The 22,472-nt window shown below is 34.1% G+C and overlaps 1 protein-coding gene across 3 annotated transcripts in view; it reads right to left on the bottom strand.

The window, feature by feature from the left end:
• The window catches only part of ZC3H13 (zinc finger CCCH-type containing 13), a 96,677-nt gene that overhangs the window by 53,478 nt on the left and 20,727 nt on the right, over positions 1-22,472 (bottom strand). For all 3 annotated transcript variants that reach the window (XM_039254362.1, XM_039254364.1, XM_039254363.1), the window contains exons 5-8: positions 16,037-16,145; positions 6,903-7,042; positions 6,125-6,285; positions 440-637 (exon numbers count right to left, since the gene is read on the bottom strand). In XM_039254362.1, coding sequence (XP_039110293.1) covers positions 440-637; positions 6,125-6,285; positions 6,903-7,042; positions 16,037-16,145 — 608 coding nt within the window. The remainder of the gene's footprint in view (positions 1-439; positions 638-6,124; positions 6,286-6,902; positions 7,043-16,036; positions 16,146-22,472) is intronic.

The raw sequence follows: 22,472 nt of genomic DNA, 5'->3' as shown, positions 1-22,472 counted from the left end.
GTCCATTTATATGAGGTATCTAAAGGAGTCAAATTCATAAAAACAGAAAATAGAATGAATAGTGGTTACTAGGGGCTAGGGAGCTGGGGAGAGAGGGGAATGGGAGTCATTTAAATGGGTATTCAGATGGATTTCAGATGTATCAGATGAAAATGTTCTCGAAATCTGTTTCATGACAATGTGAATATACTTAACACTACTAAACTGTATACTTAAAAATGGTTAAGATTGAAAATTTTTATCATTTTATGATCATATAAAAATGTTTAAGGTATTGTTTACTGAATTATCCCTAACTCAATACAGGAATTATTAAATACACATTCACAGAGTTTTAAAACTCTGAAAAAAAAAATACATTACACTAATGCCTAAAAAAGCATATGAAAAGTATTTTAGATTCTACAAAAGACTGTTAAAAACATACAATCCTACTTACCTTGGCTTGTCTCTTTTTTCTCTTTGTCTTTCAAAATCTCGTCCTCTGTCCTTTCCGTCTCTTGGTTTTTCTTCTATCCTGTCTTTTACTTTATACTTTTCTTTATATTTTTTCCCCAGAACAATATCTTCCTGTAAAGGAGGGGGTGGACTAGGAGTTCGAGGTCCTTTCTTTTTACTCTGGTTGCCTTTTGAATTCCTGAAGGTAACATAATACTATCATCAGAGATCCAAATACTTTTGGAAGGTCAAATGGGGTATTTTTTTCTTTTAATAAACTACATTTTAAAAATGGGAGCCTTCCTTTCAATGACTTGCCTTTTACTATTTTATATAGTAGTAATCAATATCAAGAAAAAAAGCAACACACAGAAATGAGCGAATAATTTACTTGCCACTTATATAATTTTAAAGGGTAGGTTTCTGAGAAAGAGGTAGAGTGGAAAGAGTCTTTAAAAAATAACATAAGAGAACTGCATGAACTAAATCTTTTTTAATGTTTTTATTTCTGAGAGAGAGAGACAGTGCGAGCAGGGGAGGGCCAGAGAGGGAGGGAGGTACAGAATCTGAAGCAGGCTCCAGGCTCTGAGCCAGCTGTCAGCACAGAGCCCAACGCGGGGCTCAAACCCACGAACCGTGAGATCATGACCTGAGCTGAAGTCGGACGCTTAACTGACTGAGCCACCCAGGCGCCGCAGAACTAAATTTTTTAAACTTACATATAAAAGTAGATGAAGAAAATAAAAATCACATATAATTCCACTACCCACGGATAAGCCTTGCTAACACCTTGGATATATGACCACACTTTTTCCATGTCTCTTCCCCCTCCTTTAATCCTATTGTAACATTCTGTAAAACATTTGTACTAAAGATAGCATGGGTATCTTTCTACACCAAAAAATAGATTTAATTATTTTTATAAACTGTATTGAATTTCATCAAACAAGTATACCCCCCATAACTTCTTTAAAGTTTCAGATTGGTAAGTTTTCAGGTGGCCTCCATGTTTTATTATAAGGAACACAAAATTACATCATCTATAAATGAAATCCTAAACATTGTTAGTAAACACTCATTTAAATCTTTGAGTCTTGCTTAAGAAATATTTCTCAACCTTAGGGTTATAAGAATATTCCCCTAATTTTTGAGAATTTTGTCTTTTATATTTAATCTACCTAAAAGTGATTTTTGGGTATAGAATATCCTCTTTAATTTAGCACTTTAAATAATTTTATCCAAATGGTGTGCCTTTGACCTTTATGTATCCAAAGTTGTCTGTCTTTAACTTCATATAATACACAATGATTTAACTGAATACAGTATTATGGGATCAATATCCTTTTCCCTCAGAACTCTATAAATATTGTTATAATATCTTATAAAATTTAGTGTTGTAGATGAAAACTATAGTCTGTTTTATTTTCCTATGCATGTTACCCAGTTTTTTAGCTGGGATAATTGTAATTCTTCACTGTAAATTAAAAATTTCATGAAGATATATCTAGGTTTTCTTTTTTTTTTTAACCTTTTCCAGAACTCAGTGAACCATTAAAGTTTTTTTTTTTTTAATGTTTATTCATTTTTGAGAGACAGAGAGACAGATCATAAGCATGGAAGGGGCAGAGAGAGAGAGAGGGAGAGACAGAATCTGAAGCAGACTCTAGGCTCTGAACTGTCAGCACAGAGCGTGACATGGGGTTTGAACTTAAGATCATGACCTGAGCTGAAGTTGGACGCTTAACAGACCTAGCAGCCCAGGCACCCCAATAAAAAATTATTTTAAAAATTACTTTAAAGATAAAATAGAGGAATTCTTGACACAAACTGTATTTTCACATTACTTCCTGTGACAAAGACTAGCTAGGTGTTTACTAAATTTTGTCCTGGGCACACTACTGAACTATACTGTCTAGACTTCTTTGAAATCAGATATGGCCAAATAACCAAGTTCTGGCCAAAAAATGTGAGTGGAAGTGATGTACATCACCACCAGGCCTAATAAAAGATTCTCATACTCCAGGCAATTGTAAACTGTAGAGCCAAATAAAAGCGGTACTCCAATTAAATTTGTTTCTTCACATATTCCATTTTTGATGTCTACAAAATCCCAAGTGAAGCCACATCAAAAGGAGCCTGGGTTACTGAATCTTTATGTGTAAAAGAGCAACCTGTTAATCAGAAACATCCATTTTGATTTTACTTGAGTGAGGAAATAAGCCTCCATAGCATTAAACTCACATTTTGGGACTAAGCTATTATAACAATCAATTATACCAATACACTCACTACAGTACAGAATTTCTTCACATTTCCTTCAAAAATATACGTAGTTCAAAATCACGGTTATGCTACAATATAGGGTTTTCAAGTGCCTCCCAACTACAGGGATCAAAATTGGTTCTGCACATTCTAAAGTCAACAAGATCTTTCGACATTTTTTAAGTCAACTGATAATTCTGTAGTGGCACAGAGACTACTTCCTATTTATGGCAGAGTTCAATTATCTGCTTCTATCATTTTTATATCCTTTCTTTCTCCTCAAAACTTCTTTTGAAAGGCTTTTGACCTCTTTCATTCCTTCTTTGTTCACAGAGCTATAAGGGAAAATTTACTTATTAAAAATGAAGAGACAGTGTAGATGGAAAGAACAGATAATACATTTGAGGATGCTAAGCCAAACGGTCATCAGCCTAAAGCTAGCTATCAGGATATATCTCACAAAGAATATCAAAGAAAACTGCCATCTTTTGTCTTTTATTTTTTTTAATGTTTTATTTATTTCTGAGAGAGAGAGAGAGAGAGACAGCGTGAACAGGGGAGGGTCAGAGAGAGAGGGAGACAGACTCTGAAACAGGCTCCAGGCTCTGAGCTGGCTGTCAGCACAGAGCCCGACGGAGCTCAAATTCATGAACCTTGAGATCATGACCCGAGCCGAAGTCGGATGCTTAACCGACTGAGCCACTCAGGCGCCCCTGAAAACTGCCATCTTTAAGGGAGAAACAGGAGTTTCAATTTGTCTATAATCATGCTCCCTACTATGATAACCACATAAGACCAACAAGTCTGTTTACCTGATTTGTCACCTCAATTGATTTACTGGCATTGGCTATAACACCCTACTGATTTTAACTGAAATTCTAATCCTTATCTTTTGCTTAATATGCCTTAATATGTAACAGCTTACAGTATGATCCAGCAATGAAACCAGAAGTTGATGATTCGACATACTCTACACAAGGTGCATGGCTATAGAAATGCTATACTCAATGCAATGTTCTTAGTACCTCTAATGTACTGTTTTCAGGCCCTTCTCCTTCTATTATTAAATTAATGGTGTATCTTAAAGTCAACAACATCTGAGAATACAAGAAATACAGCTGTTACATTGAAGGGAGTAATTATTCATGCTAAATACTGAGAGGATGAATGAGTTATACTAATAAAGCAGTGAAAGAAGACTATATGAAGAACACAATGAACTAACCTTCTGTCTCAACAGTTAATAAGACTTTCTATGAAGAGATTAAATTTCAAAGATTTTATAAATAGAAAGGATAAGAAAATTAAAAAAGGGTATTTCTGGTATGTTGTTTTTTTTCCCCCAGAAATGGATGGAATTGAGGGAATTAGCCAAAAAGAACAAGAGGAGTGGATCACATCATTTTATAGTTCATATAGTTCCCTTTTTCCATATTTCTTTGCAATATTCACTCACTCCCAGGAACAAAGGAGAGGATCAAGTCAATTTTACAGAGTGCCTTATTACAATGCAAAGCTCAATGCAAAGTAGGTGCTGTGGGGAGAAAAAACAATAAACCATGAAGATCCCAATCTTCAAGGAGCTTAAATTTAATAGAGGTTGTAATATATGTATGCCACAGATGAAATACAATGCAAGGTAAAAATAAAACCTGATATACAAAAGGAACATAAATTATGCTCAGTAAAAACAAATAATAAACTTAATGGAAAGGTAGAATTTGAGCTAGACATTGAAGAACTGAAGGTGGAAGAGGGAAGGAAGAAGACTGAACAAAAATATTAACAAGACTGAAAAGAGTAAAGTATAAAGGCCATTCTCAAGATTTTGAATTTTGGGGCGCCCAGGTAGCTCAGTTGGCTGAGCATCTGACTTCAGCTCAGGTGATGATCTCACAGTTCATGGGTTTGAGCCCTGCATTGGGCTCTGTGCTGACAGCTCAGAGCCTGCTTCGGATTCTGTGTCTCCCTCTCTCTGCCCCTCCCCAACTCACACACTGTCTCTCTCAAAAATGAATAAACATTAAAGAAAAAAAAAAGAAGAATCTAAATTTTATTCAACCAACTGGAAAACCACAGAGTTTTTCAATGACAGAGTAAATTAACCGCAATCGTTCTTTCAAGATTTCTCTCACAACATCTGTAAAATGAATGAATTGGAGTTGTGAATGAAATGTTTATGTGCCCAGAGGGGTGGATACTAGGTAAAGTCAATACAGTGAGAAGGATGATACAGTAATCTAGGCAAAAGTAACTGGAGTCTGAAATAGGGTGAAAGACTCTAGAAACTAGAAGGAAGACAAATACAAATTTCACTGTGAACTCAGTTCACCAATTGGTCATATCTTATAAAGAGGTTAGTTTGGCTTTTTTTTCTTGAATAAAATTAGTGTATACACTTTTAATTAAAACAAAACTTAAATAGAACAGAATGACATTAAATAGAAAAGTGTCTTCTTAGTCCCTCAGTGTAATCATATTTAATCATTTCTACTTTTATTTCAACTGGCTTTTGTAATAATTCTAAATATACTCATACTGCTTATATACAAATATAAGCTAAGAATCTAACCTCATGACCATGTGCACAAGGAGTTATGAAAAATGTTCACTGTGTATAATTTGTAATAGTGAAAAACTGAAAACACCTTACAGGTTCTACAACAGAAAAGTATACAGTATAAATACTCAAATGACAAAGACCACACAGATCAATACAAATATAAAAAATGTTAAATAAAAAAGAAAGTTGCAGAAGCAAAGCTTTAATATAGAAGTACTAAGATTAAACAGATAAAAATAATACATATGAAAGTATAAATGTACATGCTCAAGTATCAAAAACAAATTCAGAGGGAAGGACAGGAAATACGTGTGTGTGTTAGGTTTTGTTTTTAAAAAATAAAAAGCTCTGAAGCACAGTAGATGGAACACAGGCATTTGTTTTATTGTTCTCTATCAAGTTTCTTTTAAACTGAAACATTTTATACTTTTTTTTCTTTTCAAACTTTTATTTAAATTCTATTTAGTTAACACACAGTACAATACTGATTTCAGGAGTAGAAATCATGGATTCATCACTTGTATACAACACCCAGTGCTCATCAAAAGTGCCCTCCTTAGTGTCCATTAGCCATTTAACCCATCCCCCACCCACATCCCTCCAACAACCCTGTCTGTTCTCTATCTTTAAAAATCTCTTCTTACAGTTTGTTTCCCTCTCCCCCCCCCAATATGTTCATCTGTTTTGTTTCTTAAATTCCATATATGAGTGAAATTATATGGTTATACCTTTATTTTAGAAGAAAAAAACTTACATTAAATACTGAATATATTAAAAGGATTCTTCTATAATCTACTAATTACTCTGAGTATCACTTCAGAAAAAATATTTCACTCTGGCGTGATTTACCACCCTACTGACCTCTGCTGGTCCAACAAGGGTGAAGATACTGCAGTTGCCTTCCGGTCTTTCTTGCTTGCTGAAGATGATGATTTAGGGCTTGACTTTCGCTTTGGGGATTTGCTCGACTTTCTTAGTGAAGGAGATGGAGATAATTTTGATCTAATCACTTCTGGTGAAACCTTTTAAAAGAATTCAGTAAGTCCATTCATAAACTCCTTCAATCATGGCTGTTATAAGCAGATAACAAAGCAGGTGTTTCTAAATCATACCAAACTTCAAATGAAATATTAAGAGATATTATAACTACCTCATATTAGTCTGACTCCTAAACACATGCTTTTAACCAATATGCTAATTATAATTAACGGCCATAATACTAGTATCAATAAAGCAAACTAAAATTATAAAATTCCAAAACTTCCTCAGAAAAACTACATATTATATTCAAATAAATTGTAGCCCTACTCTTTAGGTAAAAAACAAGTATTCTAGGCATAGCTTAGGCCTAAAAAACAGACATACATAGATTTAAATAGTATTTAACATTAGCCGGTAACGCTACAAAGCACAACCTCAGTTTTTTCACCGGTTCAAAAGCAAAAATATTTCCTATTTATCTAATAGAGTAATGTGAATGAATATTAACATGTAATTGATATACACCAATTTGATCAATGTATCAATATCCTAATATAATATAATAATCCTAATATAATACAGGCAGAACAGCTAATGAGTTCTCTGATCAATATCCATGTTAATATTAATTACTAACATCTTTCAATAAATAGCATACCTCCTTTTTAATAATAATTTCTTCTCTCTTGTCCATGTTTTCTTGTTCGAGCTTCATTAATTCCCTCTGTATTTTTTGACGCTTCATTTCCAATGACAACTCATGAACATAATCATAATTAATATCTCCATTGTCAGAATCTTTAAGATAAAATGTCATTACTTGTCAGAAACTATCAAAATTATCCACACCAAAAATTATAGAAATTTTTTCAACTAATTTTTTATACAAATTAAAATGATAGTCTTTCATTAGAATGACATACTTCTCAGAGGTAAAAATATATATGCTATCTCTATAAAGGATTAAAATCAGTATGGCTGATATGTTTATGAAATGCCAAACATTTATAAGATACTTGGGTTTTCTGAAAGTGATTTTCGGTGTCTGGGGGTTGGGTTTTTGGTTAGGAAATGGGATTTTACAATTTTGCAATTAAAAACTCACATGTAAATTTTAAGTATTAAAAACACCAAAGCCTTCAGTATTTCATGCTGTATATGATATGATTTCATTATGTCCCTGACTTTCTTAAAAATACTAAAATTCATTAGTATTAAGTGAAGGTTACATTAGGTGTCCTACATTGTTTCCATATTTCTTTTTTATTAGTGACACAATTGATTTTTATATAAAACTAAAGTTTGGTAATTTTAATACTAATGTGTACATGAGCTAAAGTCTGAAAGGTCTGTAACTTTCCATTATAAGCGATTTGTACTAGTTCCATAGATCAGAACTGCCCATCTCAACAGATGTGATGTGATGTCTTTATTTCTATTCACTATTTCCAGTGGAAAAAAATATAAAGACTGGTTAAGGAAGAAAAAAGAAAAGAAAAAGAGTGATGTGCAGAGCTATTTCTTCACAACATGCAGAAGTTTTCAACAGCTACTGGCACTGCCACCCAACATCTAACCCTTATTTGCTATATATAAATGCCAAAAAGCCTAGAGGAAGGAATTTCAGTGACTCTTATCCTAACACATGACAATGTTGGGCTTGACTGATAACAAGCAGAGATACCTTTTCAAACTATACCTTTTAGCACTAAAGATCACCATTCCTTAACCTGTGGTAAAGAAATAAAATGAAGAACTAAAAAACAATAAAGATAAACAGTCCTACTTCACTGATGAAAGCACAAGAAAATGAACATCATTGTCATGTACAGATCAAATACATTATAATTCCAAATATCCATTTATTTGCTTGGGAATAGAGAGGGTAGCTACATAGTCTTTAACTATGTAACTAAATTGATTACTCATCTTATATTGGAAGATGATGACCAGTTTTCAGTAAATATATAAAACAGACTCACATTTTTCAGTCAGAAAGTAATTACTCAACATTTAAGGACTATATTTACTGGATATAATTTACTAGATAAGAACCATATTTACTAGGTTAATTTACTATATTTAAAAACTATATTTACTAGGTAAAATGATTGGAGATACTGAAATAAATAATGGCAACCTCAAGTACTATTTTGTACTCTGAGACACTTTATATCAATGAATAACAGGGTTCAAAGATTCGGTTTGACAATATTCTTAAATTACCAGCAGATAAAATTCCATAGCTAAATACTAAGTATGTATAAAACAAAGGGAAGAGTAATTGATTGCAAAGAGTGATTTATAGTGTTTTTAATGGTATTATCAATAATACCCTGCACCCCTCTAAAAACTGCTACCTGGAAACATCACCAATACAGAACACAGGTAAGAAATGAAAAGTTGTCTTCAATCCTTCAATCCCCAGCTACCCTACCAAGGAGAGTAAGTCTGAACAACTAAAATATATGTCAGAGTCCATAAACTATAACTAATATATTTTGCTTAGAGGAAAAGCTCTCTAGTCTTTACTCAGATATGATTTATTCTTATTTTATGCATAGCTAATATAAACAAAAGGAAGATGTCTTCCTGGCCTACAGGAAATGAACTACAAAACAGGCATGATGCGACCTGACAAAAAGAGATATCATGATAGTCTCCTGACAAAAAAAGAAAATGAGAAGGCACAAAACACAGACTCAAACTCAAAAAAAGAAAAAAAAGTCTGAAACCATTAATAAATTTAGAAAATGTGTCCCATATCTTGGGGTTATCATTATAACTGCCTTTTAATAAAAACTAATTCATAAAGATGATTAGTCTAAGTTATCAGAAAAATATTAAATATACTTTGAATGGCATAGTTCACAAGGCAAAGATTTTTAAGAATATATAATAGAAAAATACATACAATACATAAGGCTGACGTTCTTTATACATACAGAGTTCTTAGTGATTTAAAGGAGAATGAGCAAGGACACAGGCAATTCACAAAAAGAAATGCAAGTGATAGGATAAATATGCCTTTTTCATGTATTAAAGAACCACTTTTTTCTAATTCTAGTATGGTATTAGTAAAGGTACAGATAAAAGGTATGTTCATTCTTTGAAGGTAACAGTGTAAACTAGGATACTGGGACATCTATCTTGGAAAGTAATATGGCAAGTAATGTGGACAAATGCCTTAAGAACATTAATACCCTTTAATATAACAAGTTTACTTCTAGTAATTTGTTTTATCCAAATAGTCATAGAAATATAAAAGGTATATGTGTATGGATTAAAGACTGTATATTTAAGTATTTGCTTCTGTCTTTAATGTATATATTCTCACTATTAAAAGTGTTTTTTTTTTTTTTTTTTAAATGTTTTATTTATTTCTAGGAGAGAGAGAGAGAGCGTGAGCCGGGGAGGGTCAGAGAGAGAGGGAGTCACAGACTGAAACAGGCTCCAGGCTCTGAGCTGGCAGTCAGCACAGAGCCCGACGTGGGGCTCGAACCCACGAACCGTGAGATCATGACCCAAGCGAAAGTCGGACGCTTAACCAACTAAGCCACCCAGGCGCCCCTAAAAGTGTTAATTCTTAAGTACGAAGAGTAAAATGAGAAATTTCCTTATTCTCCTCCCACTGCTATCCTTACTCCAGTGATAACAATGTAGTTTAGTGCTACATGTATAAAAATAAAACTTCATATTTATGCTCTTTAAAATAATAGGACTAAAACTACACACACTGCCCTACAGAAATACCTTTCCATGTCAGAGAGATGAACCACTTTAATATCTGCAAACCATTTCATGACAGAACGTATTATAATTTATTTAACCAGTTTCCTTTGGACACACAGTTTGTTTTCAATATTTTGCTCTATAAACATGACTTCAATGGACATTCTGACACCTTCCCTGGTTGACAAGTGCAAGTATTTCTTTAGGGCAGATTTTTTTTTAACGTTTATTTACTTAGTTTGAGAGACAGTAAGAGAGTGCCAGCTTCTGAGCGGGTGAGGGGCAGCGAGAGCAGAAGAGAATCCCAAGTACATCCAATGCTATCAGGGCACAGGGCCCAATTTAATACCTGAACCATGAGATCATGACCCAAGCCGAAATCAAGAGGTGGATGCTTAACCGACTGAGGCATCCAGATGCCCCTAGGACAGATCCATTAAACTATGGAGTTACTGGATCAAAGAGGAGTAGAATTTTACTTTTAATATTACCAAACTACACTCCAAAACAGCTTTTACCAACAGAAACTCTCATTTCAAAACATTTGTATTTTTCATTTCTGTTAATTCGATGGAAAAAATTGCTACCTTCTTTTCCTTGACTTTCTTCTGTACTGAGCCTGAGTAGTAACTGACCATTTCTAGTTCCTCTATGAATTACCTACTTTTGCCCATTTTTCAAATAGACTTTTTCTTTTATTTATGGAAGCTCACTTTTATATAGTGTTTTTACCATATGCTTACACGTTACACATGGCAAATATTTCCTTATGGTGATCTACTTTTTGTTATTAAACTGTAGTTTAGTTATACACAAAATTTAAATCTTTATGTACTCAAATAAGGATTCTGAGTTTATGCCTTACTTCCGGAGAATGTACCCACTTATAAGATTACCAAAATACATTATTTCCTCTTCTACTGCAATGATACTATTCCTTTTTATGTTACTGCACTAGTCAGTACGGTAAACAAATAAGAGTAAGTTTAAGGAACCAAATAAAAAACAAAGACGTGGGGGTAAGGTGTTGGAAATATAGGCAGCAACCAGATATGGACAATAAGAATTTGTACTTGGATCCTGAAGGCAATGGGAAATCCAAATTTTATTCATTTTTAATTTTTTTAAATGTTTATTTATTTTTGAGAGACAGAGCATGAACAGGGGAGGGGCAGAGAGGGAGACACAGAATCCAAAGCAGGTCAGCACAGCAGCTGTCAGCACAGAGCCCCATGCAGGGCTCAAACTCACAAACCATGAAATCATGACCTGAGCCAAAGTTGGACGCTTAGCCAAATGAGCCACCCAGGTGCCCCTGAAAATCCAAATTTTAAACGGAGGAATGAAGTGAAGACATTTATTCTTTCAAAAGAGCATTCTGGAACTCCAAGAGTGGAAGAAGATATTCACAATACACATATCTGATAAAAGATCTTATATCCAAAGTATAGAAAGAATTCTAAACAACTAAAAAAACAGGTAATACAACAGAATAAGCAAGTCTAGAACACACAGTTTACAAAACAGATTGTACAGTGGTCAATAAATGTGAAAAAGTTGTCAACTTTATTAGTCATTAGAGAAATGCACACTAAAACCACAATAAGGTACCACTACACACTACCAGAATGGCTAAGATGAAAAAGACAAAAAGTACCATATGAAAAATAACTTTTTAATTTGATATATCTACTAAAAAATGAACATATGCAAACTCCTTGCCTTACCAATACAACTTCCAGGCATAAGATGAAGAGAAATGGGTATAAATTTAGCAAAAGATATGATTAGGGACAGTAACAGCACCCTACTTGTAACCATTCAAAATGAGAAATTATTTTAACATTTATCACCACTAGAATGGATAAATTATGGTATAGTCATACAATGAAAGCCTACATAGCAATAATAATGAACTACAACTATGTGCAGTAAATAATAGGGTTAATCTCAAAAACATACTGTAAGCAAAAGAAACTAAACATAAAAAGAGTACCCTGTATATTCCATTTATACAGAGCTCAAAAACAGACAAAATTAATCAATGGTGGTAGAAATCAGGGTAGTCGTTATCTTTGGGAGGTTGAGGGGTGGGAGTGACTCGAAAAGGAGCACAAGGAGGCTTACGGGAAACTTTCCTATTTATTGATTTGGGTACAGATTATACAAGTGTGTTCTGTTTGTGAAAATTCAATGAATTGCACATGTGAATCATGCACTCTTCTGAACATATAATATACTTCAGTTAAATAAATTCTCTTAAGATTATTCTCTTTTTCAGGTGAAGAATGAATTCAAAGACAAGATTAACTTCAAGGCATGAAGTTAGGAGGTTATTTTGGTAAAATATATTTGTAGGCAATATCTTACTAAATATCTTAATAACTAAAGTAACAGTAGTCATTTAGAAAAACAGGTGGTTCTGAAAGATAGTCAGTAGGTAGAAACTTTGTAAGAACTTTTAAGTTTGCCAGAACTTTGTAAATGTCTAGGGTGAGGAGACGGAGCATCAAATAATGACTCTCAGGTTTTAGAGGATCCAGTAGAAAGTGGTGGTCTTCGGGAACTCAGAGAGATACAGTTGATAGAGCTCCAGATAGTGGATTCATTAATATGCAGATGCTAATGATGCCCTGAAAGGATGATTTCATCCGGAAGGAAAAATTAAAATTGAAAAAAGGTGGCTAGGCAAAGGGAAATCATCTGAAGGCAGATGCCACTTCTAGAAACAGGTGGTTCTCAAAGAGTGGTCTGAGGATTCCTTGGGATCTCCAAGATAATTTTTGGAGTTTCAGAAGACCAAAAATATTTCTACAATACTACATCATTGGGCTGGTTTACTATTCTTTCCTCAGTATATACTGGAGTTTTCCAGAAGTCACATGACATGTAATAGCATTAACAGATTGAATGCAGCAGCAGATATAAAAATCTAGAGGTCTTCTATTCAGTCAGATGTTAAAAAGATTTACAAAAGCATGTAGAACACTGCCCCCTCCTCATAATTTTAATTTGTAAAACCTATCTGTTCTCTATAAAAGTCTATACCTGGGTTTATTATTATCACTGAATAAATTCATAAATAAGTATTTTAAAAACTGCTCAGATTCAATTTCTAATATGGTGAGAACTGAAACAGATAATCCACTAAGTCAAAAGCTGTTTGGGATCCTTAAAAAAAAAAGGTGAAAAATGTCATGAGACCAGAAAGTTTGAGAAATAGTAGTATAAAGCAATTTCTTCTGAGTCTAGCTAAAACTGCTATTCACTTAAGATTTAAAATACAGAAAGTCTATTAAACTGGTTCAGTGTCATTATCTGGGGATTGAGATGACTAAATCCATGATTCAATACTCTCCCAAACATATTTTAATCCATACAGATAAATTATTCAAAATCTGTGAGTTCAAATCAAGAGAAAACTGTAACAGCCATGTATAGATTTTATACGTACAACTATTATAAAAGGCATCTACTCACCTTTTAAGTGAATTTTGTATAGTAAGATCACTTTAGTGTTTTTAAAGATGATAGTCTAGAGTAAAACCCTGGGAATAAAAATTCAAGGGACAGATAAAACACAAGGAGCCTCTGTACCAGATTGGAGGGCTTCATAAGAAGACAGTAATTCTGAAGATTGATAGATGAAATCCAAGCGCAAAGTGTTTCAAGAAGACAGAGGCTCTCGAATGCTGCAGAAAGATTACAGAAGAGAGACAAATATCGGGGTGCCTGGGTGGCTCAGTCAGTTGGGTGTCCAACTTCGGCTCAGGTCATGATCCACAGTTTGCGGGTTGGAGGCCCGCATCGGGCTCTCTGCTGACAGCTAGGAGCCTGGAGCCTGCTTTGGATTCTGTGTCTCTCTCTCTCTCTGACTCTTCCCTGTTCATGCCCTGTCTCTCTCTCAAAAATAAACAAACATTACCCCAAAAAAAGAAGAGAGACAAGTATGTCTTCATTTATTTAGCAAAGAGGAGGTCATTAGCAACCTTCAAAAGCAGTTTTAGTGAAGACGTGGATCAGAAAACTCAGTAAGTATGAGGTGAAAAAAGAAGAGACATTATGGCACAGAGTTCCTCCAAAAATTTAGTTTATAGTAGGGATAAGCAGGGTGATGGGTAAAAACCATATGGGGAAAAGAGAAAAAGTGTCCAGATAGATGTTAAAGATATAAAAGAGAGTATATAACAAATGGACAAGATTGCAGAAGGGGGAGGAAATCAGATTCAGGACACAGGAGAAGATAACCTTATACAGCAGGAAAAAGGCTTCTTACACAGATCAAAAGGGAAATAATAGAGTTCATGTGGGGAAAAGAAGATGAGTATGGAAGCAGGAAGTTAAGGGAGTTAGTAGATGGTGAGCTACATCATCTCTGTGTAATAAACAGCAGACAGGAGACATGAAGGGTCCACAGGGAGATTTAAGGAGTTTGACAACAAGGAGAAAACTCCTCATCTTAGGCTTTTCCAAACCTTTTCAATGGTAATAGAAAAGCTTTTATTTTTAAAGATAAGGAGTATCCAGTACATTTCAGAATATATTTTATCCAAAAGTAATTAAAATGAAAAGAATGCTGAATGTGTTTAGTTAATTCCTTCATACTTAGGAAAAGTTCATTATCCAACCTTGAATAGCCAAGATTTATAGTATTTTATTTCAATACATTAACTACCTAGTCAATTATAATGAGACATTATAGCTGCTTCTACTACAATTTTGTGGGAGGTACTAGATTGGTTTATGAAATACCAATAAACTAATCATAAGGAAATTTCTTATCTGCTCTTAGGAGTAAGTTTTAAGTAGACAGCACTGTCCAAAACTGGAATGGATTTCCTAAAAACTACTGATGATCAAATTACTGGAGAGGCATTTAGCATACTTTTCAAGTCTCAGAATGTAATTCTTTAGAGGTTCTTCTTAAATGTAACAGTAAATGTTTTAGGTTTACAGACTCTTGGCTCTCATAAGCACTCAACTCATCCACAGGTAGGTCAAATGCAACCACAGAAAACATGTAACCAAATGGGCATGGCTGTGTTCCAATAAAACTTAATTTGCAAACACAGATGGCTGGCCCACAAGCTATAATTTTTTAACTCTTGTTCTAACTTTTCAGTTTACTGCTAAGGAACGTGATTAAATACTTATATTCTTTAGTTTTTTCATGTTGAAGTAGAGTAACAAATCTATTGAATTAATAAGTACATAAATTATATTTAACTGCCCAGTACACCCAAAGCATTCAATAAACGTGACTTCCCTTTCTCTATAGGTAGTGTGAGGCTATAGTGCTCACCTTCAAAAGGTCATAAAAGTGAAAAAAGAACATTTATGGTGTGAAAAACAAATGCTAACTTGTTAAGACAATGATGCAAAAATGATTTTGCTATTTTTCATGAACAAATCCCTTGTCTCAATTAGTACCTGAATTGGATTTATTCTGAAAGATGAAAGTCTACAATTCCTTGGAAATAATTTTACCAGATATTTAGGATTTTAAAATCTTACTTTAATATTTTATGTAATACAAACAAACTTTAGGGGCAGCTGGGTAGCTCGGTTGAGTGTGTGACTTTGGCTGAGGCCATGATCTCACAGTTCGTGAGTTAAAGTCCCAAATGGGGCTCACTGCTGTCAGCACAGAGCCTAATTCGGATCCTCTGTTCCCTCCCTCTGTCTCTCCCCTGTTTGTACTGTCTCAAAAATAAACACTAAAAAAAAAAAAAACCAAAAATAGACTTAATTTTTTAACCTTGGTATTGAGGGCCTAAAAACACTTAGAAAAGTAATACAATTTCAAAGGACTGTGATGCTGCCCAATGATGTTCTGGGGGGTGGAAAAGGATGGGGAAGTTGAAAAATGCAGTATGAATAGCCTTCTCTGACTTTGTTCCGCTACCATATGCTATTTTCTGTATTATAACTTATTAAAGTAGAAAGACAGCAGTCTTAGATGGCAGTCTAAGATGATTCTGAAACAAGTTGAAAAGTGTTTTCAAAAAGTCTACAAAACGAATAATAATAACTATATAAACAAAGATTCTTGAAACTCACCATCTCTATTAGTTTCCCATTCTACATTCTCTTCTTCACTTTCCGGAGTTCTCTCCTTAGTGATTTTAATGTCTTCCTTTTCCCTATGTCTCCCTCTTGAAGATTCTTTCTAAAAAGTATATATATGCATATAGATTACCATATTTTTAAAAATTCTGAGATAGCTATATAATACAGAATATTTCTAGCTTCATCTTTGTTTCATTAAAGAATCTATTTAGCAAATAACCACTTATCAACTAAATAGAAGTGACAAGTTCTAGTGTAGCACCATAATGAAAACACTGTATTTTAAAAAACAGCAACTTAATAAAAGGAATAAATAAGATTTTAAAATATAAAATGCAAATACTAATAAGCACTGGATAGTCTAAAATATACCAGGTTTTTGTTTCTAAGTTTCTAGGGGTAAAAGAATTTAAAATGGATAAAATAAACAAAAGGATTTTTAAGTGACCATATTAAAAAATGACTTAAAAATGGCTACATTTCCACAATAGACTCAGAAGTAATTACTGATCTAAAGTTTATCATAACACTTAATGTAACAGCATTTTCCTACACACTTCAGGATAAATCCAACTCATTTGGTAATTTTATAAATGCTTTTTGAAAAAGATGTTCCCCTATTCTGATAAAATCAAAATCATGGCTAAAATAGAAAATTAGTCCTTATACTATAGTTAAAAACAGAAAAGTTTATATTTTATTCTAGGTGTAACAGTATCCTACAGACAGGACAATTTCAGCTTATAAAATGCAATTAAATAACTATATAAGATAAAGACTCCAAACAACACTTTACTAAGTGGTAAGAAAATAACCAGTGTCATAGAATTGTCACCGTCCTACCACAGTGTTTCACTTTATTAACACTCTATATTCTGTGTAAGAAACTATAATTCAAGGACATTAATTGCTGAAAATTCTTTTTGGGCACTACCAAACATAAAATGGGGCTGCTTAAAACACAAATTAATTTTTCTTTGAAGCCTTCTTTTAAAGAAATCTAGTATACATTTTAATTGTCCCTAAATTTTACATATTAAGGTATAAAGTCATGTTGTATCACTTGCTAAGTGATACATATGGTATGATGATAAAGGCTGACAAAAGTATTAGAAAAGGTTCTACAAAAGTGGAACCAGCCATGGAAAAATGCAAGGAGTGAGGAAGGAGGGAAGGAAGGAAGGAACTGCTATTTATACATAAGACTAAAAGAAAAAAAGGGACACAATTATTTTTATTCTTAAAATATATTCCATGGATTATTAATGAAGAACTATTATATATCCCTTGTAAATTTTCAATGTTCTGTGGATTAAAATTACTATAATTTTACATCAGTACAATTTATATAAAAAAATTTTATAGGAAGTCATCTCCAATTTATTGAAAAATACATTGTTTTCCAGTGTGGAGGTTCCTCAAAAAATTAACAATAGAACTCTCCTATGACCCAGCAATAGCACTGCTAGGAATTTATCCAAGGGATATAGAAATGCTGAGGCATAGGAGCACATGTACCCCAATGTTCATAGCAGCACTCTCAACAATAGCCAAAACATGGAAAGAGCCTAAGTGTCCATCAACGGACGAATGGATCAAAAAGATGTGGTTTATCTACACCATGGAATACTACATGGCAATGAGAAAAAATGAAATCTGGCCATGTGTAGCAACATGGATGGACCTTGAGGGTGTTATGCTGAGTGAAATAAGTCAGGCAGAGAAGGACAAATAGCATATGTCTGCACGTATAGGAGGATTAGGAGGAACTTAACAGAGGACCAAGGGGGAGAAGAAGGGGGGAAATGGTGGGGGAAAGGGAGAGAGGAAAACCATGAGAGACTCTTGCATGCTGACAAAAACTGAAGACTGACGGATGTGGGGGGGAGGGGGGATGGGCATGGAGGAGGGCACTCGGGATGAGCACTGGGTGTTATGTGGAAACTAATTTGACAATAAACTACTTGTAAAAAAAAAAAAAAAAGAAAAAAAGAAAAATACACTGTTTTCTACTTAAAGTATCATATAATACCCAACTACTAATTTAGGTGAAAAGGGCTTCAGAGAAGTAGTAGCTGATACTGTAAAATAAAGTAACTTGCAAGTATGTAACAAAGTATTTTTTAATGGATTTAGAACTAAAAATGCAATCACCCCAATAAACATCATCAGTAACTTATGTAATTATTTCAAATATTCATCCTATATAATTATGTAATTTTTGAATTGCTTTTTAATATGACTGATACTGTCCTGAGAGATCATATATAACTTCTGTTATTAAGTACTATTAATGCATGCTTCAATATATGATGGAATTTCATTCAAGCTAGAAGACACATTTTTTCCTAATATTATGTCACTATCCCACCTTAAATCAAAATACAGGAAATCGTTTTAATAACACTTATTCAGAAGGCTCAGGTCCTTTTCTAAAATGTCATTATCTCATTTTTTTTTTTCAATTCAACAATGTTTAGGCATAATTTGCTATGTTACACCTTTATCAAATAGTTATTTCTCACTTTCTTTTACCATATTCAAATAAATAGGGTCTGGTATTCCCTGTCCCACGGAGAAGAGCATGGCCTGCTCTCACCTCTTGAACAGAGTAGCTTGTCATCTTATTTCTTTTAAATGCAAACATATTAATTAGATGTGCAGCTGGGGGCACCTGGGTGACAGTCAGTTAAGCATCATGTCACAATCTCATATGACTTCAGCTCAGATCATGATCTCACGGTTCTAATTAGAGCCGCGCATTGGTTCTCTGCTGTCAGCACAGAGCCTACTCTGAATCTTCTCTCTCTCTCTCTCTCTCCATCTCTCTCTCTCTCGGTCCTTCCTCCTTCCTTGCAAAACTAAATATTAAAAAAAATTTTTTTAAAAGATGTGCAGATGTTTGATTACTTTATTATGTATTCTAAATTAGTCATCCCAGAACATGTACATGTTGAAATACTTGTTAATGAACTAAAATATTTTAGCCAGTACACGTTGGGATGAGATATTTTGAGAATCCAGAATTTTTTTGGACTCCAAAGTATGTTAAGTAACACTACCGAGAGCCTGGAGCAGCAACCTGTGCTCAAACATACTAATATTTTTGTAGCAAAACATGAATTTACCAATTGTATAAAGACTATAATTAGCTTCATGTCAATTAAAATTAGGTTTTGCTGTCAAACAAGTCTAAGCCTCACTTAGAAAAGTTGGTCTTAAAAATTTCTTACATTTCAGAAATGCAATAAATGATTGTAGACTTTTACTTTATTTTTGTAAATGTTTATTTATTTTTGACAGAGAGAAAGAGAGAGAGACGGAGCATGAACAGGGGAGGAACAGAGAAGAGAGGGAGACAAAGAATCTGAAGTAGGCTCCAGGCTCTGAGCTGTCAGCACAGAGCCCAACGTGGGGCTCAAACCCAAAAACTGTGAGATCACGATCTAAACTGAAGTTGGACACTTAACCAACTGAGCCACCCAGGCACCCCTGTAGACTTTTACTTTAAATTATTTTCATTTTATTTTTAGTTTACAGTACATTCACATTTATTCCCTAAACACTGTATGTATGGACAGGTAATATTCATTATGAATTTTATTTTTTTAATATTTTTAAAAAGTTTAATGTTTTTCATTTTTGAGAGAAAGAGTGTGAGCAGAGACAGGTGGAGAAAAAGGGAGACACAAAATCTGAAGCAGCCTCTCAGCTCTGATCTATCATATAGCACAGAGCCCAACACGGGGCTTGAACTCACAAACCACAAGATCATGACCTGAGCTGAAGGTGGATGCTTAATTGAGCCACCTAGGCACCCCATGAATTTTACTTTTAGATAGTCATAAAATGTTAGGGGTCTTTGTAAATAATATAATCCAACCCCCTCCTGCCCTATGTAGGAAATTTTTAAAATATCATATAGTTATGGAAGTCTTGTTAGAAGAATGTCAGGAAAAATATTTACTCCCTAGGTTTCCACTGACAGTTCTTCACTGCTGCGCCCTCTGGTCCCCATTTTCAGATAGCTCTTAAGTACTAAAAAGTTCTTTCTTTTACTGATCACAATTCTCTTATACCTCTCCAGAATTTCTGATTGAAATCCGTTCTGACCTCTAGATCGTGTTAAAATAAATCTAAGATTTCTTTCACACATTAGCCCTTTAAATATTTGAACCGTTATTAAATCTCTTGAACATTTTCTACGAGGCCAAAGACAGGCTTCATACTGATCATACATCAACATTTCGGGATTTTCCCACTACCACTCTTCCAACTCCCCTGGGCACATCAATCTGCCAATGTACTTCAACAAAATATGAAAACTAAAATTAATCCATTCTTGCCAGAGCAGCAGACAGCATATGGGTTTTACCTCTCCTGGTGTAGAAATGAAATTATACTTGTACTAATAAAGTCTAACTTGTTTTGTAGGATAAGTTTTGAGTGGAACTTAAACATACTGTAAGTTTACAAACTACATAAATTTAAAGTACAATCTCACATAAAATATGGTACATTTCAGGGCTGGGTGATTTAGTAACATTCTGAAATCATCAGATATCAAACTTTCTTGTATTGTTCCGCTCACAGCTCTGCCATTCCTACTGCTGACTTCACATTAAGGCATGTTTCTTTTCCCATAAGAAGCAATCTAAGTTCTCCCAATGTGCCTCTCCCTGAATCACGAAGTAAGAATTCATTCCTTAAGTTTGAGTAGGCCGACATCAGTCACATGACCACATCTAAATCAATAACTAATTGATCAATAAATCAAAAACTAATGCCAAGGTAATGGCCAGAGGTAAAATGACTTAGTTCCTGGCTCCTGAGTCAACTGTATTAGCAAAGAGAATGGGATTATTATGACTGATTTAGACTAATCAGGTCCCAGCAGCAAACCAGGGTCAATTCCCCAAAACCACAATGCATCTATAAAATGAAAAAGTGATAGAATGGATCTGGTGACTCAAAGCAATTTACACTACACTTTTGGAACTACACTTCACCTCTTCAAAGTACAAGGCCACATTTGTGACTTCATAGGCCGAAACAAAATGAACTGTCCAACCTAGTAAACATTTTCTCTGTTCATCTCTACTATTCACATTTCAGACCCTCCTTCTAAGTCATTTGCTATCTTCCTGATGTGCATACCTTTTTAGATAGTCTCTATTTAGTGAAGGTCTCCTAGTAGCCAACACTCTCAATTTTATCTAAAAATAAAGTGCTGTATTCTGGTAAATTTTTCACCTCCATCTTCCAATTCAGCAGCTTTCTCTCCACAAATGAACAAGAAAGGCTTGGTCTCTGATCTGCTCTAATACTAGTAAAAGTCTTAAGGTCACTACCAGCTTTCACATTTGCTATTTAATCCTTGGTTTCAGTTCTCTGTTCTTGTTTCTTTGTTTTTGCTGCTGTCTTACATTTTTGAGAAAGCAGCAATGCATTTAAAAGGTGTTTGTTGCCACTTATCCAGGATCTAGTTTTACTGTAGGAAGAGGACCTTCAAAGTACACAGTCTATAACAGTGCTAAAAGGGAAAGTTAAGACTAACAATTCTAAAAAATTTTAAAAATAAATTTTTAAAGACTAACAATTCTTTAGCAGTCACATCAAACTTTGTCTACTGCTTAAAGTAGAGCCAACTATTTCTCCTTGGACTTATCCACAACCATTAGTCAGGTCAAACCACCCTAGGCCATACTAGTCCAACAGACATTTTATTCCTAAAGTCTGTTTATCCTTAACACATATTTGTTCTTTGTTAAATGACAGGGAACAGTATTAATATGTATTACATGAGACAAAGAAGATGGGAAGGGGAAAAAAATCTACTTCAACTATCTTTTCCATTTATCTCACATAATCTCATTGCATTTCCTTATATCTTTCTAAAATTACTTAGGGGGTCCAGTTGGTTAAGCCTCAGACTCTTAATTTCAGCTCGGGTCATGATCTCACGGTTCAGGGTATCAAGCCCTGCATGGGGCTCTGCACGGACAGCATGGAGCCTGCTTGGGATTCTCTCTCCCTCTCTCTCTCTCAACCCCTCCCCTACACACGCACACTCTCTCTCTCTCAAAACACACATTCTCTCTCTCAAAACAAACATTTTTAAAAAATTAGTTGGAGAAACTTCCTTTGAGACTAATAAAGTTATCACAGAACATTTAGTCAAAAAATAACTCCCTTATATACCAATGAAGCTCTCCCCTTGTACTAATACTCACTTTAAAACAACTGTGTAAACTTGTCCATTTCTAGCATAAAGTTATTATCATAGTAATAATTATTATATTGAAGAATATCAAGTTTTTAAACACTCAATGTTTCATATAAAGGATTTTGTTGGTCTTCTCATCTTTTCTTTTTAAAGAATAATGATTCCAAACCTTACTACTCTAAAAATTTGCTTAGTTTCACA

This window comes from Hyaena hyaena, unplaced genomic scaffold (genome assembly GCF_003009895.1).
Source record: "Hyaena hyaena isolate Hyena2069 unplaced genomic scaffold, ASM300989v1 scaffold_483, whole genome shotgun sequence".
Classification (NCBI taxonomy): Eukaryota; Metazoa; Chordata; class Mammalia; order Carnivora; family Hyaenidae; genus Hyaena; species Hyaena hyaena.
Note: the sequence above shows the minus strand (reverse complement) of the source record. Positions and strands in the feature narration are given on the sequence as shown.